Consider the following 27,315-nt stretch of genomic DNA (forward strand, 5'->3'; position numbering starts at 1 on the left):
GCCAGATACTAAAATAGCATTGAACCACTGCAGTGGCATTAAACTCAGTTTCAGTGATTTATTTTTTTGGGGTGGGCGGGTATTTACATCAAATGAGTATATCAATGAATTTATGACCATTGAAATGTGCCCTGTCTTCTTGGTAGGTGGACACCAAGCATTCATCCCCCCTCATGCTGGCCTACGAAGATAGGCTGAATGAGAAAGATGCACTGCTGAAGACCACAGAGGTAAAGTAAAGAGTATCTGCATGAGAATGCGACCATAAAATTGAGTTTCTATCGTGGATGACAAGAAGTGTACGGCAGCTCTGAGCTGTAGTCAAGGATCATATCCCTGGGGGTGATTAGTCATCCTTGGTGGAGGTCTGCCGGCGAAATGGAAGTCCATGGGGGTCGTCATGTGTCTTTGTCTTCCTGGCGCAGGAGGAGGTGAAAAGGTTGCGGGTGCACTTGGAGGAAATGGTGAAAGAAAATGAGAGGCTTCATGATGAAACGGCCGAGAGCGGCGGGATCAGCAAGGAGGCCTGGTAGGAAAGTCAAGTACTCCGGTGTTGTTACCACCACTTCATGCCTCTGCCTGTCCTCTTCCAGTCGGCTCAAATACGCCTTTTGTTGTTAGTCCCAGCTATGAATGGCTGATTTATCACAGAACACAAACAATACTGCACTTACTGGAGACATGAGAGTAGGTTTGGAGACATGAGAGTAGGTTTGGAGACATGAGAATGGGATTGGAGACATGAGAGTAGGTTTGGAGACATGAGAGTGGGACTGGAGACATGAGAGTAGGTTTGGAGACATGAGAGTGGGATTGGGGACATGAGAATGGGATTGGAGACATGAGTATAGGATTGGAGACTTTGCCAGCCAGCCGATGAGGATCGTATGGGTGAGCATGAGAAAGGGAGGAAGGATATGAGAGCCTCACAGGGGAGTGAGGGAGAAATGAGATATATGATGGTCCAGACAACATGAAAGGATTGGGGAGGACGATGAGAAGGATGAGGACATTAGGGTATGACAGAACATGTGAGATGAGGTACAGTGTGTGTGTGGGGGGGGGATCATTTTGAATATCACCCTAAAAAGGGGAATAAAACATTGTAGTGGGGCATATTGCTGAAACAATCTTTCACTTGGTGATACAAGCACCAAAGTTGGCACACTTGTGCAATAGAACCTACTAAAAAAGTACGATATCCAACTTCAAATACAAAATGGCTGCCATTTTTCAAGATGGCTGCCATTCATAGTTGTTCGGAATCATATTTGCACTAAAATAATGACAAAATAATGTCATTATGATAATCTGTACATCAAAATATATGTTTTTGGACACGAGGAAGCCAATTATGTATTCAAAATTTCAATATCATCAATTGTTATTATTATTATTATTTATTATTACTTATCTTCTTTTGTGTCTGTTATTATATGGGAGCCAGGCAACGACATTTCGTTGGCAATTTCACTATGTTTTTGTGCAATGACAATAAAGGGAGTCATCTATCTATCTGTTATAGCGATATAATGACAATTATGTGACTTTTTCATGCATAAATATCTGTGACGTTACCAATATGGTATCACAATTCTTCATGACAGAAGTACAGTAGATTGAACTGAATTTAGCCTGAATCATTGTTTTACTCTTTACATTTGCAGGAACACAGTTGTGTGCAGTTCAGAGTGTAGCGATAACATTTGCATGGGCCCCAACATTCACCAGTGCAGCGGCATTTGGTCAGCTGCTGGCAGGACTGATCAATGCATGGAAGGGTTGACCACAAAACTTCCCAGGATTCCCCTTGCTTTCTCCAGCCCCAGTTGCCAGGGCTTTCAGGATGCATTTGGCAGACCGTTGCTTGGCCCCATATGCAGGCAGCTTGGAAGGTTGATCGTTTGACATGCTGAACAAGCGATGAACTTGTTGGTGGGATAGAATCATAGGACCTTTGTTTCCAAGCAAACAAGTGCAGTCTTGCCTCATCAACCTTTGTAGTGTTGCTGTGCTTGTCATACATAGTGACAACACATTTTTCAAGAATGTCAAGGTCGGCATCTTCTATGGTAGGTGGGTACTGGCTGAGTTTCCTGAACACTGGGCTCACCTCATGTTTGCCATGCTGTTGTCTTGCCTCTACCTCGAAATGCTGACACAACACCACAGCCAGTGAAGGCATGAAAAAAGAGCATGCCACTGGATTTCTCTGAGCCGAGGTTCCTCACCAAGTCATGAATTGGGAACCATCTAATGGACTGCCCCTGACCGAATTCAACCCAAAACATTTCCAAGCCAGCGTCCTGAAGACTCGCAAAGACCCAAACTGCTATGACAAGAATGTCTGTGTCACATGCTTTGATCAACACAGACTTTGTCTGCTGCTTGGCTGCATGGAGGGCATGTTTGAAAATCCTGGAGTCAGCTTCTTCATGATTGCAAGGTTGTAAGCTTTCAAAGTTGATGGGTTTGTTTGACAAGACCTTCTCCCCTTTGGTCCCCTACACCTAGCCCGATCGTTCATCCAACGCCGTTTAGATAGCGTGCGATCTGTACACCTTCCGGGTAACTAAAGCCCCGTTACCCTTGGCTTGGCCTTCCCGCGCTGGCACACCCTGTCAATTCAGGCGCGACTATCTAACACAGGGGTTATCTGAACCTATCTGTGAGAGCCATATACATTTTTTTAAACATTGAATGCAATAAAATGTGTGCATTTTTATGTAAGACCAACAGTTTTAGATATAATGGGCTCTAATTACGTAGACCAGGCACACTACCCCACGCCAATGGGGTGTGGCCAGCACACTTTCGTGAGCAGCGCAGTGTCCAATAATAAATCAAATACTTGCTGCCATTAATGCAACTTCTGCTGCTGCATAGTTTTGAACCGTATTCAGTACACGTATTTCATTCTTTTGGCCATCTTCACCAGAAGGCTTGGTTCTGCAGCTTTAGCTAGGTGACTATTTGACTAAAGGAGGAAAGTTTACATTTACATGTTTTTTTGACATCTCAATGACCGAGGTAGACTACCGCATTACCCAGTAATAATCAAGTTTTGGTGTTTGACCTGGAAAATATCATCAAGAAAGATGGATATGGTCGGCCATATTGCAGTAGAAAATAGATGGACGAATTAAAATGTATAAGAAAGTTTTGATTTTTAATATTATTTTTATCAGTGATTTCTGTGATGTTTACTTTAAAATGTTAGCAAACATAAATTTTTATTGTGGTAAATGCTTGAGAGCCAGATACAGTCATCAAAAGAGCCCTACCTGGCTCCCGAGCCATAGGTTCCCTACCTCTGATCTAACAACTACACTACAACTAACTACACTTCTATACTAGTTGAGATGTATAAGGGGCTTATTAGATAGCATTTGGGACACTTATGTATACTAAGTTGCCTATTTAGTACTACAACAGTTAGTAATTATAACAACTACATCTAGTACACTACAAGCCGACGTTGAACCCCATACTGACTTTCACAGCAGTGATGTCACCAGTCTGCCCTTGTTGTGCTATGACATCAATCTCGTGAGGTAATACAAACAACAACATCAATATTTGTAAGTTACAGTAATGTAACAAATACATAGCAGAGGACAAGTAAACTTTGTGACCAGGTAGCTTAGACGCATACAACTTTTCTGATAGAAACACCAATTTATAGTAATGTATCAGGCTCCATATTGAATAATGGTGTAATATTGGAATTTGGAATTCATTATTGGATTTAATAAATTATGATACATTCATTTGGTATTTTGACCATAAAAATATTTTGTGTTTATTTGAGTTCTACTTCAACAAGTACATGTTTTTCTGGCGGCCATCTTGAAAATTGGCAGCCATATTACATTTTATGTTGGATATCGTACTTTTCTTAAAATATGTATCCTAAACGTCATCTGTGCCAATTTTGGTGCTTGTATCACCAAGTGAAAGATTCTTATGAAATGTTTGGATAATCTGCCCCACTAGTAAGCATTTTACGAATGTAGTCAATAAGTATTTGACCCCATGGACAATCTGCATGTTAATATTTTGTAGGAAAGCCAAGGCTGGTTCAGTTGTATTCGGATTCTATTCAGAGTCGTCTAGGTGGTCAGTGGTGAACTTCAGGCAGACCTCTACGTACCTGTGTGCCTCATAGAACAGAGGACCTGCTGCAGGATTTCAATCTGTGATGGTGTAGTGTGTTTCCGAGCGTTGTTTTTGTAACTGTGGGCCCAGTTGTGGTTCTGGGATGATTCCACAGTTTATGATCAGGGACAGCCCATGAGGCCAGATCTTGCGTGGGATTCCATCTCTCCCTGTTTGAATGATTGAATGAACATATTGAAAGTGTACAATGTTGCAATGTTTTGTAATAATAAGGTAATATTAGCACCTGAGAGCGTCATTGAACATCATGTCTGTCTGCAGCCACCAAGTTCAGCAGCAGGCTTTGCTGGTTCTGCAGGAAAATCAGCTTCTTAGCGAACAGCTGGAGGCGCTGCACGTTCAAACCGAGGCCGACCACAGCAAACATCTCTCTGAAGGTACCACCCCTCCTCCTCCTCCTCCTCCATCCTTCCATCCACAGGTTGTTTATCAGGCAGAGAGCCACCACCTTCTCATCATTTTCCGCACTTTGCTGTAGTGTCCAAAGCGTCCAAGCAGCTGATGCTGCTCGAGGCAGAAAATCAGCGTTTGCAGGACGACCTGGAGGAGAGCAGGGAGGAGGCGCACCAAAACAAGAAGCAGGTGTTGAGTCTGCGAGCCCATCTGAAGGATGCCGTCACCTGGGAGGAACACTTCAACATTGCTGGGAGACTCAGGAGGTAGAACATTCTATTACCTCCACAAGGCAGGACATTACACTTGGTGGACGTCGAGAGGCAAAGGTCAAGGGAGAAGCCATGAGTCTGTTGGATGGATTTCCGGTATCTAGGATTTACTTTTCATAACTTGTGTGAAAGTCAACTTTTTCCTCTATGTATGTATTTTTTCTGAATCCAAATTGGTGCTGATCCAAATTATTATTGTCCTGCCTGCCGGCTGCACAGTGTGCCATCCTATTTGGTGAGAAGTAGCACTGTAAAGTACACAGTGATGAGTGGATCACGTTTGACGTTGGAGGTCGGTTTTCCTACTGACTGATGAAGGGTGTTTCCAAGCACTTTTTCCAGCTCGCTGTTTTAATATGCAGGGCAACTCTGAACGTCCCTTTTGTCTCCAGCATGAATCCAATGAGTATTTGCTCTAAAGCATGGAAGTCTCCTGCTTGAAGGTGGACATTTAATAATATATATTTTTATTTTTATACATGCTCTCAGACAGCTGGAGCTGGAGCAGAGCAGGAACAAGAGCGAGGTGGATGAGGTGCACGCCCAAATGTCCAGCCTCCAGGAGCACAACCGTAGTCTTCTCCTGGACAAAGCCAAGCTGACGGCTGACGTGCAGAGAATTGAGGCGCAGCTGGAGCTGAGCAGACAAGCCAACGGGTACCACAAAGTCTATGAACCAAGCATCATTTGGCCTCTTTACATAGTTCCAATCAATTCAGTTCAATTCAATTTTTGGACAGGAATAATTTTGAATTCCCAAATATCAGCAATGTTCGTAAAGTAGAAGCCGTGTTGGCCGCCATTCCTGCCTGGCTAGACTTTGTTGACACATCCCCCCCGCCTCACAGATCAATAATGGACTCGAGTGACCTCGTACGCTTCCCAGCGTGGGCTCGCTTTGAGCAGACAGGCTGCGTTTAGGGAAAACAGCGTTTAATCCTTCATTTCAATGGCTTCACATTTGGAGGGCTTGGCTGAAGCATTACACGTCAGCTTGACTAATTCCTGCCCCAAACCTGTCGGCCCGCCGTCTTCTCCCTGCGGACCTGAGCTGAGATTAATGACAACTTTCTCCTTCTTTCAAGAGTGAAGATGGTCTGAAGAGTGTTTGATTATCTGTCACAACTGTCTGTTGCTCACAAAAGTAAATCCGCCCCTCACAGCTTCAGGAAGCATTTTATTTTGTCCTAAAGTATTGGATAAGATGTACTTTAGAGTAGTCAGTGCAAAGATTCTAGAGCACTCAGGATGTGTATCCACTGACAATGAGCCAACACACAGCCGTCATTGTCTAAGCGTTGTATCCCTGCTGTGAGCCTTAAATCCTCTAATACTCCAAAAGTATATATTGTCCCCCAACAATACAATACTAATTATGACGCTTGCTTAGCATTTGTTTTACCAATCATTCCCAATTCCAGGAAGGCGGAGAGGAAGCTGTGCTTACTGAAGCAACAGAAGGACGAGTGTGTGCTGAAAGAGGGGAAGACGAGGAATTACCTGGACGCTGTCCTTTCCGTGGCCGATCAGATCTCCAAGGAGAGAGACCAGCTTCTCCACATGGTATGTGGATATGCGGTGCTGTGTTAACGCCAATGCTGCTGACTGCCCAGCCGGAGCATGAGCGTGCAGGCGCATGTCGCTGTGCTGTCAGTAGGTTCAGAAAGGACCCAGACATCTATCATCACATAAATTAGCTGGAATTTGGGAGCTTTTATGGTTTCCTGAATGTGTCGGGTGGTAGATGTTGACATGAATTAAAACGCAAAACCGGGGAAGTCAAACGTCCCTCAGGTCATAAAATGTTATATTTCATGTAAATTTTAAGACGTGGGCCATTTCCGTCCAAGTCTGTTTTTTAAAAAATTATTTAAAAAATTATTATTGGCCCATGGAAATCAACACATTTTTGGAAAGTTAGGTCTAAGAAAAAGTCATGTTGAATAATAGTAATAATAATAATAACAATAACAATGATAATGTTATTACTATTATTATTATTATTAATAATATGAACTTGGAAGTCATATTGTAATTACAAGCAGAAAAAACAAGAAAGTTGGAAAATAAACAAAACAAAAAAGCAGACGTGTATATGACAGTGTAATTTCGAGAGAAAAAAAACTAAATATTAAGAGAAAAAACTCTAGTAAGAAAAATCTTATGAGAATAAGCTTGTAATATGATGAGAAAAAATAATGAAATTTAGTAGCATAGAATTGATATCCCAAAGCTGAGATGTCAGACGTCCCGTCCCTCATTAATGTCTGTAAATGTGATTACTGATACCACTGCACTCCCAGTTGTGCTGGACTCGCATGAAAATGTAAAACCTGCTCTCTGTCTCCACTTTTCATGCTACCGTATTGAAATCATTTTCAGGACTGAGGAGTGGCGCCCAAAGGGTATTGCATTCATTCTGACCATGAAGGACCGAAGCGGTGTGTCCTCTGAAAAAATAGCAAAGAAAGACACCTTTGAAGTAGACCTTGGAATTGGTACAGCCTTCAGACGGTGTTATGACATCTTGACCTCCAAATGAGTATTCTGTCTTGACGATACATGAATAGAAGGTTTATAGTCTGACCAGGTTTTACATTGTGTCAAAATGGAGCCAGTGCAAGGATTTTTATGAGTAAAGGCTTTGCAATCATAGTTTAGGTCTTCCAGACCATTCTGCCGTCAATGAGCGCTCCTTCACACTGCAGAAGGTGTCTGCAGGGCAGCGACGAGGCCGCCTTGCACTCGGAGCACGATTGGCTTGATTTTGGAGCACACTCTTGCTGTGCATTTGACTTGCTAAGCAGCTCTGTGGCGAGACAAGAGTGTTGTTTGCGTGCGGTGTTAAATACAAGTTGATGAGTGACCAAGTACTCATGTGGATTTCTTCAAATTTCCTTTGAATAAACGAAGCATTGGTGTGAATTTAGCTGATCTCTTGGAAGACTAAGCATCGACTGCTGCCACAGCCTGGACACTTGCCATCCCGAGGCCGTCATTATAAGCAGTGACATTGTGACTCTTGGCTGCTGTGGCCTGTGGAGTCTCGTCTTTTCATGATTGTGTTACAAAGATGGAGTGTGCGCTCGCCTCTCCTGGTAGAGTAGCGTCTGCCAGGCGCTTCCGCTGTTAAATGTCAACACATTCAGACTTTTTGAGCCAGTCAGGAGCCCGCCATGTGTAGAAGGTCAGGCCGACACACGCTGGCCGAGGTGGCATGTGGGACCGAAGCAGACAGTTCGTGTTGATGATGGCGATGTGACACACTGGCGTGTTCCGGTTGCAAATGTGTTATGCTGACTACAGGAGATTATCAGTGGTCGAGTTTTGATGCACCTGAAACTACAAAGAAAGATGTCCGACTGTCCTCTCTCCTTCCTGCTTAGGCTTCCACGCTTCAGCAGGAAAAGCAGGGATTCATCGGAAAGATTCTCAGTGGCACCGTTCGATTTGAAAAACTACAGGAGCGTGTCAAGGTGAGTCTACAAATTCATTACAAAAGCAGCACAAGACTGAGGAGTGTTGAGAACGTCTGACGTTAAAGACAAACTGGCAAGTAAACATGCCGCTCGCCTTCTTGCACAAAGGGCATCGTAAAACAAGTGGGAAAAGGCAACGCTGTGTAAACACACTCTAAACCAAGCTAAGCCAGCTAGCTTCCGTTCATGTGACATAGGAGGCGTTTCCGCCAACTTTCAACCGTGTTTTAGGCCACCCTTTCCACATGTTTACGTCTGGGGTGTCTACATTTGATCAAATGTACTTAAGATTTGTCAGATTTTCTATGAAAACGTGATAATGGAGTCACATTCGGGCCTATTTGCTCCAACTTCTCCCCCTCAAATTCTGGTCATTTTCCAAAATGTTTGAGTCTGTTTCCACTGTATTTGAGAATAAAAGATTCTTTATGCTGTTGGTCCAGTTGAAGGTCCACTACCGGCTGAAGTCATCCAGACAGACACACATTTACCAGAAGCATCCTCGCCCGACCCTGCAATGTCCTCCATATTGATCAGTGCACTTCATAGCATCCCCCCGGCCCCCCAGTCAGCATCCATTCAAGCGGTGAACATTCACTGCTGCAAGAGATGGTTATCTCTCGACTGGGCTTATTACCTTGCCGAAGTCCTCCACGAGTGTTGGGATGCGGGGCCTAAAAGGAGAACAATCGGCATGTTTAAAGCGAACTGAAGGACAGCGCTGGTCTTTGTGCGTTGGCTGTTTATCAGCCAGCGCGGGCTGTTTGTTATGCGTGCTGCTCACTCCCACAAATGCCAATTATGGCTAATTACCATTCTCTTGCCAGTCATTCCCACGCCGGCTGCAGCTCGCCACAGCCTCCCAAAAGAGACTGTGGACGTAGTTAGGATGCTACCGGCATCCACTTTGCTTTGTCGTTCATCACAAAGTGTTCGCTTAGGTTTAGACCAGGGGGTCTTGACCAAGGGGCCAAGGCAGAGGCTTGTCTCTGGGGTCTCGACAGCTGCTTTAAGGAATATTAGTCACAGATTTTTAAGGGTGAGAGGTGCTGCACTAGTATATATAGCCTTGATGCTGCAGATTTATGTGTGTAGCTGGAATACTAATCAGCCTTGTTTGTCAGTGCCCCCCCGCCCCCAAAACATGTCCAACTATATGGCATCTAATGTCCACTGTATTATATGCCACATGGGACCGGAGGGGGGACACAAATGTTTGCAACATGCTAGCTATGCATGCATTACACTTACATTTTAACAGAAACAAAAAACTAAATGAAAAATGTCAGTTCTCTCATCTCGCATGGGAAATGTTACCCGCTGGTTAGGGACCGTCAATCAATTCCTATTGCTTTGAAGAGTTTCTTTAAAAAAAAAAAAAAAAGTCACACATACGTAGAATCCAAATCACACCACAAATTGAACCATGTCAAATGATTAGTGCGGCCATTTTTAAAGACTTGTAGCGAAGCCTGCTATACACTGGGTGTGTCCACCTATCTGGAGATGGGTTTGAGACGGTAACATGTCCTCATGAAAAGCATTTGAACACATCTTCTCTTATAAGAGGAGCAAACAAGTGAAGGAGCTGTTTGGTGCTCATAAACAGGCTCTACGACACAAACAGCTGCGAGAGCATCAGTAAAATGTCACGTTAAGGGACCTAATGTGTCACCGTCTGCCCAAAAACAATGAGCCTCCAGTGGAATAATACTGTTTTTTTTTTCTAAATCAGCACTAAAACAGCCAAACCTGGTTGTGTGTTCAGGTAAAAAAATAAAATAAAAATCTTCCCACTGTTGTGTATCACCATGGCAACGTGTCCCATTTACGCAGTGCACGCATGATTGACAGATTCTCTGCAAGAGCAACCTTTTCTTACCGCTAACTTGAATGTGGCATTAATGAAGTGGTTTGGACGAGTGTGCCCTTTGTGCAGCAGACATCAGTTTTACTGCTCGGATGTAGTGACTGAGCTTTAAAGGTGCCACTGAACTGCTGTAAATTGGGTGAATTTAAAGCTGTCATGCATTTAGAAAGATGAGGGGGACGGTGCCTGCAGCCGACTCGCACACCGAGTTAAAAGGATGCTTATTGACGTTAAAACCAAACAAAACGAGCTCGCACGCAACGTCTTATTGACTTTTCACTGGCTGGACTTGAGGAAGGTTTTCTGTTCAAATGAAAGGAAGTCTTTGTGCTTCTGAGGTGAACCATTGATCTTCACGCTCAATAGAAACTTCGAGGTTCTATTTAGTAGCAGACCAGAGAGTTCTAACTATGATTTCTCTTTCTATGCTTCTACTTGATTTCTGTTTCCTATTTGGCATCTTAGGACTGAACTTTACTCTTGCTGGGGGTGCTGGGGGTGTGATGTGTACCTGGAGTTCTGTTTACAGTAGTTCAGCCGGGTCACTGTTTTTAGAGCTGCAACAGTTAATCAATGATTAATCGACAACTACTTTGGTGTTTGAGTCATCATTTTTGGATTTCAAAATATAAAGATTCTTTAGTTTTGTTCCGTCCGTCAAAGTTTGTGTCGGCCCAGAGTGGGCAATAATGAGTGGGTGGGACACCACACTCTAGTCTCCAATTCTTGGATGCTGAGTTCTCCACTCTGCATATAAATCATCTGATTCCCTGGAAGACATCCCAGTGGATTTGCCAAGCGATCCGCTTTCCCTTTTTTCCTTGTGCTCATGTCACCGTGTGAGACGATGTGCCCCACGCCGCCGATCAGTTCCTAACCTCAAAATGTACATTTCAAGTTTGACATTCTCATCGGACACAACGCCGAGAGTCTTTCTGTCGCTAACCAGCCGCACTCTTTCAGTGTGACGCCGACGCTAACATATGGGAATGTCCTATATAATGTTGGCCGTGGCGACTACATTATTCATATGTCATTAACATGAATGCGCTCATCTCCTTGAAACAACAGAAAATGTTGAATATTTCAGTGACTGCTTGGTGTGTATACAGTAAATACGGCCTCTATGCTAACATGCGTGACGTCAGTGGGACTTGGATTTAGTTCGCAGTCATCTTCCATTGGGAGGAAGTGTAGCCGTGCTTTCAAAAAGAAAAAACATGACTTGAGAGCAAACGTATGGAATATGTGGCTCCACTTAGAAGGCATAAATAAAGCAAATCGATGCCACAACACCCGCCAAGCACCACTTAGCAAGTGAGACATCATTATTGCAGGAGCCGAGATGCTGTTTCATCTTCAAGAAGCATTGTGGTGTGGGTGGTACGCATTAGTGGAACTCTGCTGTCCGTCATTTGTTTACATCTAAGCTGAATAGCATCCCAGGGTCCCTGTCTGTGTCGTTCCATCCGATTTAAGATAATAGCATGGTTTGATGTGCATGAGTGACAGACACAGCGTGTGTTCCTTTCGCCACTTGATCATTTTTATTGATACCGGGATGAGACCCAAAGCCCGCTCTTATGCCATTTGTCACCGCATGTCGCAGAATGATAATGCACGGCCCCATGTTGCAAGGATCTGCACATAATTCCTGGAACTGTTCCAGTTCTTGCATGGCCAGCATACACATCAGCCATTATTTAAGATCACGATACCTCATGACCAGTGTAGACTACATTACTACATGTCTTACAGCGGTGTCTTTCAGTAGATTTTCTAAATGCCTTTTATGTTTTTTACTTAATTTGGCCATTTTTATACTTGAAAATGCATTTTGGGGCCAAAAGTACATAATGAATCGATAATTAAATGCATCATAAATAATTGATGAATACCAGGGGTGTCATGAGACACTTGGTTTACTCTGTGTGTATGCTAGCGGCCCCGCCTCTACCCACCGATACAAAGAGACCGCACAACTGACTATAGGCTCTGTTCATGCCGTTGTTCTATGGAAAAAATGCGCCAAGATGCTGAAACCAGTGCACAGAGGAAAGACGCATAGGGTATGCGCATAAGTGCACGTAATGCAATATATACTATAACGTGAGCCGGACTTCCTAATATGGGCATTTCCGAATAGAAGCTGTATATAGCAAAAACAGCAAACAAACTGGCGGGAAGTCACTAACTCTGGTGTAACGTCCCACAAAGACGTACGAATGAAAGAACAGCAAAATATTTGTCTTGCTGGCACATTCTGCAATAATCCATCTGCTGATGTGGTTCATGTTAACTGTTTGGGCCGTGATAATGGAAATATTCACACCATCCTCCACATTAATTTGCAGTTCTCTCTCTCGGTCTCTGTCTCTCTCAAGAGGTAGCAGTGTGCAAATGGAAAGCTCTTCTGAAGGTTTTTTTCCATTTACAAGGCCGTGGACCCCGTTAGTGCCGCCTGTGTGCGTTGTTCTGCAATTTGTATGTCCGCCCGGCGGCCTAAAATTGATGTTGGAATATATTTAATACTTAAATACACAATATGCAACAAAACAAACTGGAAGCGCAAATCTAAAAAAAAATGAACAGAAAAGGTGAGGAAAAAGTTGCAATGTTGTTAGTCTGAGTTGGGGCCGTTTATGTTGACAACCCGTCTGTGCAGGTCCGCTTGAGCTGACGTCATCATCATACACCTCGTATGTGGTGAATCGCTTTTGTCGATGTCAGACTTATGTACAGTAATCCCTCACCACTTTCCCCCAAATATACCTGTATCAATAAATCATGCTTGAATACCAAGCATGATTCATTATCCACCCAAAATATGCATACTATGTACGATGTTTTGCCTAAATAAAGTTTTATGTCCATAAAATGTGCTGTACGTCAGTAAAAATAGCAAAATGAATGAAAAGACAAATATAAGGCATCCAGAAGACAATGTGATGACCTGTAGTATCCTAGACTGGTCACTAGGTGTCATGTTACTGTAATATTGGGTGAGACACAAGCACCAGATTTGATTGCCGAAACAACAGGCTTTAATTACAGGTTTCAATGAACAGCCAAACTAATCCCTAACAGGGGCTACTGTTGCGGCCGTAAACCCACGCCAAGCCTGTCCGCTCCCCCATTGAGTTACCCAAGCACCGGAAGACATTTTTCAGCAACACACACAAGCCTTATTTATGTCTTAAATGTCTTATTGTCTGTGATGTCTGTAATATATAATTTGAGTGTAAAGGCGACTGACTATAGGGGTGTTATTTCATGTCTAGAGGGCTCTAATAATGTTCAACTGTATTTAGAAGGACTTAACATGTTTCTATGTTTGAACGACAAAAATATTCAATTCATAACTAAGGAGTCCTCACTTATCATAGTCGGGTCTGGAACCAATTAAACAGGATCAATGAGGGATTACTGTACATGTAGCAAAGCTTTGGCATTGCACATAATGAAATCACAGCTGCTCTGACGAGAGTATGAAATATCATAGGAAAACAAAATATGATATACACAATTGAAGAAAAACCATGTCCACAAGTTGCCGTAGGATAAAAATGCATTTAATATCCCCCAGAATCAAAAGTACATGTGCAAGCAGTGGCTACTTTCTGTTATGTTGACTACCGCTTATGTTGACGTGAGTCAGCCAGTCTTACGGACGTTGATTTAAACTGGTTCAACTTTGGTGATCATGAAAATAAATATATAAAAACTAAAATGACAATGTTGGCTGTAACACAAAGCTGAGATGCTATGAGGAAGTTGAAATCGGTGATGACGGCATTTGGTATCCATTTGTGGCACGCTGGTTTTTAATCGGACACAATGTGAAAATCCAATTAAACACGCACACAACAAAAAAAACCTGCAACAATTGGAAACGGTGCTACTACTAATACTACTAATACTACTAATAATAATGCAGCTGTTTTATATATAACCTATTAGCTTAGCTATGTTGGATTGTTTTTAGCGTTTTTAGAAAATTACAAATATCAGTTTGTCACAACGTTTTGCTTCATGACATACAGTATGCTGGTCTCAGACTGTTGACTAGTGCCCAATCATGTGGGCTGGTGGTTTGAATTGACTTCTGTTTCTGCGAAATGGTTTACTTTTAGCTTTGGGCTGACGTGGACATGTTTGTTGATATTCAGCAATGACCACAGCATCACGGACACGACCCAGCGCCATCCCAGGTCCTGTGCTTTAAAAAGGTGCACGGAGCATCGCACAGGCTTTGTCCCATACCGGCAGCGGCAGTGTTTTGATTGGCTATCGCTTAACTGCTGGAGGAGCAGTCACACATCCCCTGGCACAAGCACTGGCAGAAGCCGTACACCAGACACACGGTCAGGCTGGACGGCACCAAGCTTACGCAGACGATGCCGAGAGTCACTCTCTGGATCACCAGCAAGTAAATCCCTAGCGGCAGGGAGCCAAAGTACAAGAAGCCCAGCAGCCAGACCAGGATGCGTGGGACGTGATTACAGAACTTGGACAGGGAGTCCTGGTCCGCCGGGCTGTTGGAGCCCACCGACGGGGAGTCCAGGTTGCGCTCTGCATAGACGTCTGAGCTGCCGGTGTGACTCGGGGAGCGCTGCGTGTCTCTCTGCACCTCCATGATGGTGATGAAGAGGCAGTTGGAGGAGTCATGGGAAGGACTGGAGGAGAAGAAACTCTTCGGAGAAAGGACCACCTCTCTGTTGTGATCGGAGCTCCAGGTTTTATCCCGTACAGTCAAGCGGGACATGACGTTGGTGTCATCGGGCAGGGCTGACACCGCGTAGTCTGTGACCTCGGTTTGGTGCCGACAGAAGGGGCAGGTGATGCAGCCCGCCCCATCAGCGATGTAGAGGATCTTAACGAGGCATCGGGCGCACACCCGATGGAGGCAGTCCAGGATTTTTGGTCTGCGGTTGTGGGCATTGTAGCGTTGGTAACAGATTTTACACTCTAATTCCTCTGATGGACGCTCCTTCTCCTCCAAGTCAGCCGGCGGGCAGCTCATCTTCACGTCGTGTTCTGCGGGGAAAAGAGATTATTCATTTCGCCAATTATCGAAGCTTCCATGTTATACTACTTTTCACCACAAAGCCTGAGAGGGGACGAGACCTTTCAAGTGTTCGTAAAAGCGGTCTCTCGCAGACACCGTGATAGCCTGCACTCGGCAACAGGAACAACCTTCATTTGGGCCCAGGATGGTCCCGTGTCTTGAACAACAGCCAATGGGATCCAACAGAGCAAAATGTACATTCTCTCAATGTTTCCACTGGTCTTAAGATATTGACAGGATGTTCTTGTTCTGTGGGCCATTTGGAGCAGTTGGTGACGTGTTTTTGGTTGGTCCATACTGCGAGTAAAACGGTCAATCTGTTTGATGACCTGTGTGTTGTCAAGCTTGTTGCTTGCAAATTAATGAGCAAAGTGAAGTTCCTCTGAGCTTTCCCTGTACAACTGGAGCGCCACAATGTTGATGAACAGATGTCGGATAAAGTAAGTCTAGCAAGGGTGAGCTGGTAGCGTGAAATAAATTAAAAAGCAAAAAAATGTAAATTCTGCTGTGCATCTGTGGCGGTCCAAATGTATTTGTGGCAGGATGGCCACAAACACTGCAGTCCTTTTTAATAGATGAATCTAGAGCTAGATTTTAGAGATTTGAACCCATCCAATTTGGTTTCGACCCTTTCCCGTCGACAAGGTAAGGTCCTTGAAGGCAACACCTTGACAGCCAGCTATCCTCAAGCCCATCAAACCTTTGGGATGAACTAAAAAGGCCGTTTATTAGCCAAAGGTTACCCACAAATACTCCCATCTTGTAGAAGGTCTTCCCAGAGGAGTGGCATATTGTCCTCCATTTCTGACTTTGGCCATCAGTGCTCTTAATTTAGCAACCTCTGCTGTCTCTCCTGTCTGCTGATGAATGATTGATGGTTCTTGACGTGGTCTTTGCTGCCAAGTCTATATGAACTGCAGAATACTAGTCATCTTTAGGGCACTATAAACATTGGTGTTTGGCTTCTGCATTTAATGGCACGATGCTCAAGTTGGCATAATGACCTTGTAAATGACTAGCTCTTTAATTGCTGTCACTTCTTGGACAAATAGCATGCCTTTCCTGAAAAGACATGAAATAGCAGTTGGATTTTTTTAGAGAGGAAGCATGAATATGTGTTAATGAGCACCAACCTGCGTTCTGCCGCTGACTTTTACTCTCCAAGTGTGACTGTGCTGCTTACATTCTTACCAACATGAATCATTTTTAATGTGTGAACACCAGTCACTCATTCATAGCCATGCAATATATATACAGTAGATAGGTACAGTAGATGCTGCACCGGCCGTTTCCCAGCAGGCTTCAGTGCAACCTGCTGTCTTTTAAATATTTCAGCCTCCAGCGTGTTTGCCTGGGGGTGGGGGGCTTCAAAAACATAAGCCAGAGCTGCTAAATTTGTCCTTGGTACGCTTTGGCCCTTGAAGGCTGACAAATAAATGTTGTAAATCCGGTGCCTGACACTGGGATGGCAGACTGACTCACAAACCCCCACACCCCCTACACACACACAGGGTGAACTCCAGCATTAACTCTGTAAACAAATTGCAGTGCAAAAATTCAACTAATTGAAATGATAAAATCCATATACGTATAAGGCATTCAGAAGACACATTCAAATACATTGTGATGATCAGTAGTATTCTAGACAGCTCACAAGGTGTCAGTAATGTTACTGTAATATTGGTTAAGACACACAAGCACCAGACGAGATCGCCAGAAAAACAGGCTTTTATTGCAGGCACAATAATCCCTAGCATGGGCTACTGCTGCAGACGTAACCCATGCCAAGCTAGAACTCAACTCTGAACCACTGACGTCACTTCCTGTCTGCCACCCACTTTTCCTTCCTTGTCTTATTTGTGTCTTTATGCGTGTCTATGGTGGCTAAGTGGGCATATTTAATGTCCAGATGGCTCTCATAATGTTAAAACCTGAAGGTTGTAGAAGGTTGTAAAGAGGCACTTTATGTTCTAACTTCAAGCATTGGGGGGCGGGGGGCATGGCCCAGGTGGTCATCTCACAACCTGAAGGTTGCGGTTTCCAGCCTCCGCCCTCCTGTGATCATGTCGAGGTATCCTCGGGCTAAATGTGCTAATATTGTCAAAGCACTATGAGCACCTTTGGAGGTGGAAAAGTGCCATACAAATAAAAAACATTGTGTTGATAAATAAAGAATCCTAGCTTGCAGAATTTCACTTTCACGGTTGAGTCTGGACGAATTAACCACAATAAACGAAGGATTACTGCTTACATACGGCCAAAATGCAGTTTTCTCTTTCAGTTTTAGTTTAGTTTAGTCACAACTGGTCCAGATTTTTCAGGTCCAGGTTGAACTTTGAAGCCAATTCCGAAGTGCCAGTTAAAAAACAAAAATAAACAATTGACTCGTCAGCATTCTATTAGACTCCATTGACATTTTGGATTGTCTACCAAAGGGGTCCGAGCATCCCAGCATCCAAAACCTCAGGACCTCACCTCACTTAGCCAGTACCACAGACTTGAAAACACTTGCATGATTCGGTTTTCTGCAACAGTATGACCGTCATTTGCAATGATTCAATTCTTAGCCACTGAGAGCCATTACTGGAACATTCCCGGTGGATGTAGACAAGTTTCTCAGAGCACTTATCGAGTGACCGCTTTCTTTGTCATGAAATACTGTCAGGACCCTCCATCGTCCTTCCTCATCTTCACCTGTATCACTGCACACTTGGAAGCCATTGGCTGACCCTCATCCAACGTCGTCAGCTCGGTATACAAACACATGATGCAGTTTGTTTGAAAGCAGAATGTTAATCCGTGACGTTGTTGACGGAACAGAGTCAGCGCTACAGGTGGTTTTGCCAACCATTTCCACGTAGCGAGATGGATGAAAGGACATGATGTTTCTGCAGAGGTTTTGAGGCGCTAATTAGCCAAACAGTCTGGCTGAGAAACGCAGTGAGAGTGTTTGTTGGCTGCAGGACAAGTTATGTTTCAGCTGGACCTGAGGCAAATTGTTTAATACGAGACTGGCCTGGAGCAGGCGCTTGGACCGGAACACTAAATTCACCTGAGGTGAGCTTGCTGCAGAAATATCTTGATGCGTGATCTTATAATACAGCAAAATATTGACTCCATATTTGTAGAAATGTAAGAGATACCGGCTGGTGCAGCTTTGCAAGAGTACGTTGGTAAACTTAAGAGTCACACGACTTAGCTCAATGGCTGGCTCTCTCAACGCTCCTTCTGCTGACCCTGGTTCAAGCCCCGGCAGAAGGGGGGCTGCAAGGACCAGGCGGTTTACACAGTGGTGTGAAAAGTTTTTACCCCCTTCCTGATTTGACAATTAAAGTTTTTATTATTATGGTAATGGTAATGGTTTAATTTCATTTGAACATGCATCAGATTACAATTGAGTGCATCCATTAATCAGTTCCCAGTTCCACATGTCCAAAAGGAGTAGGAAGAAGCAAAGCTTGTTAAATCCTACCCCTCCGTCTGCTACTTTTACAATCAGTAACTGTTACATTTGTTCACTTCCTGCTTTCCATAATACAGTTTAAGGGTTTATTTTTTTGGAATTTTTAAATTTTGTAATTTTTTGTCCCGTACCGAAGTACGAGGTGATATGACCATACAATGACATTATGTGTACCATAGTAACTGTCCATATCGTAATATATATATAGCACACCATGACTGGTTCAAGACTCTTCATCCTTGTATTTAGCAAACATCAACTGCTTTTATTGTTTCTTGAATTGGCTCATCGTTGTGCATTGTTTGAGGATCTTACTCAATCCATTCCATAGTTTGATTCCACATACTGAAATGCTATGGCTTTTTAACGTAGTCCTAGCATATAAGTGTTTCAAATTTAGTTCTTCCCTGAGATCATATTTCTCCTCTCTTGTAGAGAAGTATTGGATGACAGTTTTAGGTAAGTGGTTGTTTTTAGCCTCATGCCATAAAAATCATAGCCTTATCATTTTTTTAAGGGAGAAAAATATCCAAACTTACATGGCCCTATGTGGAAAAGGTTGTTCTCCCCCAGTAAGAAACTAATTGAGATCAGTCTGCACAAGGTTATAAAGCCATTTCTAACACTTTAGGACTCCAGTGAACCACAGTGAGAGCCATCCACAAATGGCAAAAACATGGAACAGTGGTGAACCCTCCTAGGAGTGGCCGGCCCACCAAAATGACCCCTGAGAGAGCAGCCACGAGTCACAAAAAGAGGTCACAAAAGACCCCACACCAACATCCACAGAAGTGCAGACCTCGCTTGCCTCAGTTAACATTGAGGTGCGTCTTTGATTTGATGATCCCAAACACACCAGCAAGTCCACCTCTGAACAGAAGAAAAGACCCCAAGATTTTGGAGTGGCCTAGTCCAAGTCCTGACCTGAATCCTATTGAGATGGGGCATGACCTTAAAAAGGCTTCATGATGGAAAAGCTTCCAATGTGGCCAAATGACAACAATTCTGCAAAGATGAGTGGGCCCACATTCCTCCACAGGCTGGAAGACTCATTGCAAGTTATGACAAAGGCTTGATTGCAGTTGTTGCTGCCAAGGGTGGCCCAACCAGCTATTAGCTTTAGGGGGCAACCAACTTTTCACACAGGGCCATGTAGTTTAGGAATTTATGTTTGTGTTGAGTTGTGTTGTAATTGACTAATATTTCTATTTACATTTGTTTGCACTGAAACATTGAAGTGTGACAAACATTAGAAATCAGGAAGGGGCAAACACTTTTCCACACCACTGTATTTGTATGCTGAGTAGCCTCAAAACGCAAGGCACACTTCCTGTCCCTCACTTAATGGTGCCCTGTCTGTAAGCCGATTATGAACATGTGCCGTTACATCCCTAATCGATTGTGATGGCTTGACTGAACTTTATAAAGCGACTGCTTGTCTGTTGAAGCCGCATGTCAGGCAATCAGGAAAGACTCCGTCAGAAGCTGCAAAACGGGCGTCGGAGTTGACCGGTGGTGTTTTGTGAAGCAGAACAAATGATAATAGCCTGTCATTACTGCCGGCCTCCAAGCACACCGCGGCTGCTGCCGCACACCAACGTCTAATAAGCGGAGCCATGCTTTGGTCACTCACCGAGGAGAGCCACGCTTGAAGGCGACGTGTCCTTGCAGAGACGTGTTGCATTGCGCGGTGGAACCCGAGGCTCGTCCGCTGATGGTTCGTGTCTGATTTTTTTCAGACTTTGTTTTTGATTATGTTTTTTTTTTCCAATGGGATGTCATGGAAATAGAAATGGTCCAGTGATCCATTGATCCAATCACTCCAGGGTCAAACCCGAGTCCATCATCACACCGTAACTTCAGGGAATGTTTTAGCATTTACTTGTTTTTAACACTCACTTGGTTTTCGCTGGTATCTGCAATACCGTTACTTCAAATTCACCTAAATTAAAAAAGTAGTGCATTTCATATCGATATTATATACAGTGAAGAAAATAAGTATTTGAACACCCTGCTATTTTGCTATTTCTCCCACTTAGAAATCATGGAGGGGTCTGAAATTTTCATCGTAGGTGCATGTCCACTGTGAGAGAGATAAACTAAAAAGAAAAATCCAGAAATCACAATGCATGATTTTTTAACAATTTATTTGTGTGATACAGCTGCAAATAAGTATTTGAACACCTGTGTATCATCTAGAATTCTGACCCTGAAAGACCTGTTAGTCTGCCCATTAGAAGTCCACCTGCACTCCATGTATCATCCTGAATCAGATGCACCTGTTTGAGGTCGTTAGCTGCATAAAGACACCTGTCCACCCCATACAATCAGTAAGACTTTAACTTGTAACATGGCGAAGACCAAAGAGCTGTCCAAAGACACCAGAGACAAAATTGTACACCTCCACAAGGCTGGAAAGGGCTACGGAGCAATTACCAAGCAGCTTGGTGAAAAAAGGTCCACTGTTGGAGCTATCATTAGAAAATGGAAGAAGCTAAACATGACGGTCAATCTCAATCGGAGTGGAGCCCCATGCAAGATATCACCTCGTGGGGTCTCAATGATTCTAAGAAAGGTGAGGAATCAGCCCAGAACTACACGACAGGACTTGGTCAATGACCTGAAAAGAGCTGGGACCACCGTTTCCAAGGTTACTGTAGGTAATACACTAAGACGTCATGATGTGAAATCATGCATGGCACGAAAGGTTCCCCTGCTTAAACCAGCACATGTCAAGGCCCGTCTTAAGTTTGCATATGACCATTTGGATGATACAGAGGAGTCATGGGAGAAAGTTTTATGGTCAGATGAGACCAAAATAGAACTTTTTGGTCATAATTCCAATAAGCGTGTTTGGAGGAAGAAGAATGAAGAGTACAATCCGAAGAACACCATCCCTACTGTGAAGCATGGGGGTGGTAGCATCATGCTTTGGGGGTGTTTTTCTGCACATGGGACAGGACGAGTGCACTGCATTAAAGAGAGGATGACTGGGGCCGTGTATTGTGAGATTTTGGGGAACAACCTCCTTCCCTCTGTCAGAGCATTGAAGATGGGTCGTGGCTGGGTCTTCCAACACGACAACGACCCGAAGCACACAGCCAGGAAAACCAAGGAGTGGCTCCGTAAGAAGCATATCAAGGTTCTAGCATGGCCCAGCCAGTCTCCAGACCTGAACCCAATCGAAAATCTTTGGAGGGAGCTCAAACTCCGTGTTTCTCAGCGACAGCCCAGAAACCTGACTGATCTAGAGAAGATCTGTGTGGAGGAGTGGGCCAAGATCCCTCCTGCAGTGTGTGCAAACCTGGTGAAAAACTACAGGAAACGTTTGACCTCTGTAATAGCAAACAAAGGCTACTGTACCAAATATTAACATTCATTTTCTCAGGTGTTCAAATACTTATTTGCAGCTGTATCACACAAATAAATTGTTAAAAAATCATGCATTGTGATTTCTGGATTTTTCTTTTTAGTTTATCTCTCTCACAGTGGACATGCACCTACGATGAAAATTTCAGACCCCTCCATGATTTCTAAGTGGGAGAAATAGCAAAATAGCAGGGTGTTCAAATACTTATTTTCTTCACTGTATATATATATATATATATATATATATATATATATATATATATATATATATATATATATATATATATATATATATATATATATATATATATATATATATATATATATATATATATATATATATATATATATATATATATATATATATAATAGGGCTGCATGGCGGTTGAGTGGTTAGCGCGCAGACCTCACAGCTAGGAGACCCGAATTCAATCCCACCCTCGGCCATCTCTGTGTGGAGTTTGCATGTTCTCCGGTGCTCCGGTTTCCTCCCACATTCCAAAAACATGCTAGGTTAATTGGCCACTCCAAGTATGAATGTGAGTGTGAATGGTTGTTTGTCTATATGTGCCCTGTGATTGGCTGGCCACCAGTCCAGAGTGTAACCCGCCTCTCACCTGAAGACAGCTGGGTGCTCCAGCACCCCCGCCCCCCTCATGAGGATAAGCGGTAGAAAATGAACGAATGAATATATATAATATACATATATAACATATAGTATGTAAAACATAAAGAATAGCAGACATTTTGTTGGTAATTTCACTGCTGTGTTATTGTGCAATGACAATCAAGGAAGTCTATCTACATTTAATGAATTTATTAATTACTTTGAACAAATATATGAATCATTATTTTCATTGGTTTATTTCATTATTTTAAACAGACTAGAAAATCATTCTTTAAGAATGAAAACTTTCAATTGACATGTGGCTCCTTCAACATGTCAGACAAACATGACCTCAAATGACTGAAGTGACCAAAGTATTTTCATGTGACAATGGATGTCAGAGCATGAAGAGCTGCTATCGGAAGTATTGATATCTTAGTATTGATCAGGCACGTCACTGGTAGAAAATAGTCATTGTTAGCTTTGCACATATGGCGACACAGGTAACTTCCTGTCTTTATGCTGACCACATGAAAGACAAAGAAAAAGCTAAACATGCCTTTGATACTCGGCAGAACAGAAACCAGCTAATTGGTTGGCCGTTACCGCCCTCAGCAGAAGCCGATGAACCATAAATGAAGTTGGAGTGCATTCCAGCATTTTCGGGCATGCAGCAGATGCGGATGCTGTGATGAATCCATCCTCTGCTTGTTCCAACAACTCAAGCTTCATCCTCCAGGCTCCGTGAATCTTCGTCTCTTGCATATCTCTGATTATGTTTGAGAGATTAAGAGGCTGTGCTGTTAATGTAATCGATGAATAAATCAATTGGATAGCTTACTAATGATATCAGCAGAAATCGATTGAAGTTTGTTTAACATCATCTTAGAAATGGAACATTCATCAAAATGAGGACTTCATGGCTGCTGTGAGTAGCGGCTTAGTAGTATCACATGTTGTGGTGAGATCTATGAGATCTATGGTTCAAATGTTGACAGAAAATAACGGGATTCCAGTCATACAACAAATTTGACTTGTCTTTTCAGGAAAAATATGCCTCTAAAACAGAGCTGAGCTGGGGGGCAAAGCTCTCAATTTACAGCGATCATCCGAGAGGGGGTCAGAGTAGAGGCGCTGCTCCTTCACATTGAGAGCCAGCGGAGGTGGCTGTGGAATCTAGTCCCAGTGCCTCCCTGGTGAGGAGTTCCAGGCATTCCCAGCCGGGTGAAGGCCCCAGGGCAGACCTGGGACACGCTGGAGGGATTATGTCTGACAGCTGGCCTGGGAACGCCTTGGGGTCCTCCCGATGGAGGGAAGGGGTGGCCGTAGACCGCGATGTCTGGGCTTCCCTACTGAGACTGGACCTGGTAAGCGGAATAATGGATGGACGAATAGGAGAGAAGATTCTTCGCGTGACCGTAATCTTACCATGCGAATCTTCAAAGTAAACAGTTAATTAACGTTAAGGGTGTAACGCTACATCCATCCATTTTCTGTGCCGCTTATCATCCCGAGGGTCGTGGCTATGCTGGAGCCTGTCCCAACATACGAGAATCAGACACCCAAGCGGACTTTTGAAAATAACTGGCTGACATCGGTATCGGAAATTTAGAGTTGGACAATATCGGCATTTCGGTTTTTGGCAAAAAAATCCAATATCGGGCATCCCTAATGATAACATATTTCTGATAAAATGTTTTACTTATTTTTAGATTAAATTTTTTCCTCATAATATCATGACTTTATTCTCATAAAATGACTCTTTTTTTTTTTTCCATTTTTGCTGTTTAGTTTTTTAATTGTGTTTGTAGAACATGCCGTGGGCCCCACTTTGGACACCCCTGCTGTGGGTGGTTCTTGTCAGTAAGACATATTAATGGATATCATGTCCTCTGGTTGTATTATATTGAATCTACTCCAGCAAGAATAAACTCGTCTTTCTGTGCTGTCACTCTGAGGATTGGGGGGGGGGGGGTATAATTTTGACATTTTCTCTACTCTCAGGCAGGCAATTATCTTTTGTCAGGTTGCGTCTCTGGGGAAAAAACAAGCTTAAAGAAGCCTCTCGCAACAAGATGGAAGCGAATGGCTTGATAGTTTTGTACCATCAGCTCATAAAGCAAATCTATACCAAAGTGTTCATCTAAAACCATGCACCCCCACTGGGTTGGTACCTGTGTTGCCACATTTACTCCCTGCGTGGTTTTGCCTGCCGCTGCTGCTGATGTTGTTGTGGAGAACAACAGGCTGTCACAATCACCAGCGCTTGACTCGGCTTTAATTAAAATGCTTACTGGCTTCCTGTTGCCTCCCGCGCGGCACGTTGGAGGTCAAATGTTTGGATGATTGCAGGTCCCCAGCCGCCATAATGATAACGTAGCTTGATGAGTGGATTTAACAGATGTGGAGGACATTTTCAGGCACATCCGGCTACGTGAAACGTCCTTAAACGTGCATAAACGACATGCAAACTGGCCTGGAATCCATCTGGATGTCAACTTGTTTGAACCCTTTCCAGTTAGCGTGTGCGTGTGTGTGTGTGCGTGCACGCTGCGCTACCTGCAGGAGTAATCACCTGCACATCTGTTGATACACCAAGTCAGCAAAACAGTTATTTGCTGAGAATAAACGACAAGAGCGAGTGTGTGAGGCTCCTCACCTCGTCCCGCTGTGCGTGGCTCCACTTCCTGCGCTCCTCCGTTCTCTGGTGATGCTGCTGATGCGGTGCCGTCCTCCATGAGGATCCAGCTCCTTCATGGCAGTGCTCCACATCGCATGTCCCTGACTCCGTGTGTGTGTGTGTGTGTGTGTGCGTGCGCAGGTGTACCGCAGGCAGACGTCCAGCCGACTGGCGGCACTGGAGGAGGCGGCGGAGGGCAAGGCAGCGTCTTACCAGAGGGAGATTGTTCACCTGCAGAGGCTGCTGGGAGAGAGGCAGGAGGCAGAGGAGAGGCTGCTGCAGTCCAAACGGTAGGAGGAGGAGGAGGAGGAGGAGGAGGAGAGACTGATGTGGTTCAAAGAGTTGGAGGGGAGAATGGCGGAGAGGGACGAGAGAAGCAGAATAGCCTCGGAGGGGAGAGTGAGGGAGAGGGAGGAAAGCCCTCTCCACACTGTCTATTAAAGCCTGTTCTGTGTGAACAGCACCGACACGAAATAAGGAGCCAAGGACAACGCCAACATTTCCCAGCTTCTGTAGTAGTATCAGGAGCCTTTCACATAGATTGCACAACATTGGCGCATTAATGCTGGAATGGTAGACCAGAGCCGCCATTTGTTCCACCCTTGTCTTTCATCCAGAACATAGTAATGTAGGACATTACTCCGCCAGTCTGCATCTGCGTCTGTTGCCCCCATCATAGCATTCGTAAAGCCATCCCTTCACACATTCTCCATTCTTATACCTTTTAGCCTACTAAAGCTTGTTCTAAAGCTTGTTCTGTGCAAACAGCACCGACACAGAATGATGTGTCCAAGAAACATGTTTTCCAGCTCCTCAGGTAGAATGAGAAGCCTCTTTCATACAGATTCTGCAAATTGGGTGCAGTCGAGCTGGAACAGTCACCAGTGTCTTTCCCACAGAACTCATCAAAGAGCCATTTTGTTTCTGTTCTGTATGAACAGCACCAACACAAAATGGGAAGGGTTGAAGTCACCTCGCACATTTTCCATCTTCTAAAGTTGTATCAGAGGCAGGGTGGTTCTGACTGTGTGAAATGGAACCACGGGAAGCCTTGAACACATTTGACAATGAATGGCCAAAACTGGGGCGGCACGGTGGTCTAGTGGTTAGCGCGCAGACCTCACAGCTAGGAGACCAGGGTTCAAGTCCACCCTCGGGCATCTCTGTGTGGAGTTTGCATGTTCTCCCCGTGCATGCGTGGGTTTTTTCCTCCCACATTCCAAAAACATGCTAGGTTAATTGACGACTCCAAATTGTCCATAGGTATGAATGTGAGTGTGAATGGTTGTTTGTCTATATGTGCCCTGTGATTGGCTGGCGACCAGTCCAGGGTGTACCCCGCCTCTCGCCCGAAGACAGCTGGGATAGGCTCCAGCACCCCCCGCGACCCTCGTGAGGAAAAAGCGGTAGAAAATGAATGAATGAATGAATGGCCAAAACTGCATCTCTGGGTTCTGTGTGAAAGGCACAGGCGAGTAAATGCCAGCTCTGCTGTTGCAATTCTGCTGAATCTCTGCATGAATGAGCCTGACGATAGAAAGAGACAGGAGAGAAAGGTAGAAGAGGAAAACAAAGCAAAACAAACGGGAAGACAGGCGCTACGTTGAATTGAAAGGGGAGGGCAGACAAGATGCTGAGGAGGAACAGGAAGTTGCATTCAGACATGTAGAGGAGGAAGCAGAGAGGTGCCAACATGAAGACTAACACACAGAAAGATAATTAGTAATCTTGTTAGCATAAACAATTACCATTGTGTGTGTGTGTGTGTGTGTGTGTGTAGCAGCAGTGACAGTGTATGACATGCTGCAGTGTCAGGACTAAACCATAGATTTACTGTAAATAGGACACCAGAAGCCCAAATTAGCGGTCCATTTCCGTTTGTTCCCCTGTCGCTATGTCTGTTTTTAGACGGCTGTCAAGCACATAATCGCATTG

The 27,315-nt window shown here is 44.0% G+C and overlaps 2 protein-coding genes across 5 annotated transcripts in view; one reads left to right on the forward strand and one right to left on the reverse strand.

Moving 5' to 3' along the window:
- cep89 (centrosomal protein 89) overlaps window positions 1–27,315 on the forward strand; it is a 37,633-nt gene that overhangs the window by 6,210 nt on the left and 4,108 nt on the right. The window contains exons 9-16 of one of the 4 annotated variants that reach the window (XM_058088806.1): window positions 147–230; window positions 426–529; window positions 4,441–4,556; window positions 4,658–4,838; window positions 5,334–5,501; window positions 6,266–6,407; window positions 8,231–8,320; window positions 25,522–25,670. In XM_058088806.1, coding sequence (XP_057944789.1) covers window positions 147–230; window positions 426–529; window positions 4,441–4,556; window positions 4,658–4,838; window positions 5,334–5,501; window positions 6,266–6,407; window positions 8,231–8,320; window positions 25,522–25,670 — 1,034 coding nt within the window. Of the gene's footprint in view, window positions 1–146; window positions 231–425; window positions 530–4,440; window positions 4,557–4,657; window positions 4,839–5,333; window positions 5,502–6,265; window positions 6,408–8,230; window positions 8,321–8,766; window positions 12,159–25,521; window positions 25,671–27,315 lie in introns of those variants that run through there. The other 3 variants (XM_058088809.1, XM_058088807.1, XM_058088808.1) reach the window with 3 other exon arrangements.
- Window positions 13,680–25,751, reverse strand: zgc:165481 (uncharacterized protein LOC100073327 homolog). Its single transcript, XM_058088810.1, has 2 exons — window positions 25,360–25,751; window positions 13,680–15,230 (listed from the first exon to the last, which is right to left on the reverse strand). Exons 1-2 carry the CDS (start codon window positions 25,436–25,438, stop codon window positions 14,488–14,490), a joined length of 822 nt encoding a protein of 273 aa, XP_057944793.1. The 5' UTR covers window positions 25,439–25,751; the 3' UTR covers window positions 13,680–14,487.

Source organism: Doryrhamphus excisus, chromosome 12, assembly GCF_030265055.1.
Source record: "Doryrhamphus excisus isolate RoL2022-K1 chromosome 12, RoL_Dexc_1.0, whole genome shotgun sequence".
In the NCBI taxonomy this organism is placed as follows: domain Eukaryota; kingdom Metazoa; phylum Chordata; class Actinopteri; order Syngnathiformes; family Syngnathidae; genus Doryrhamphus; species Doryrhamphus excisus.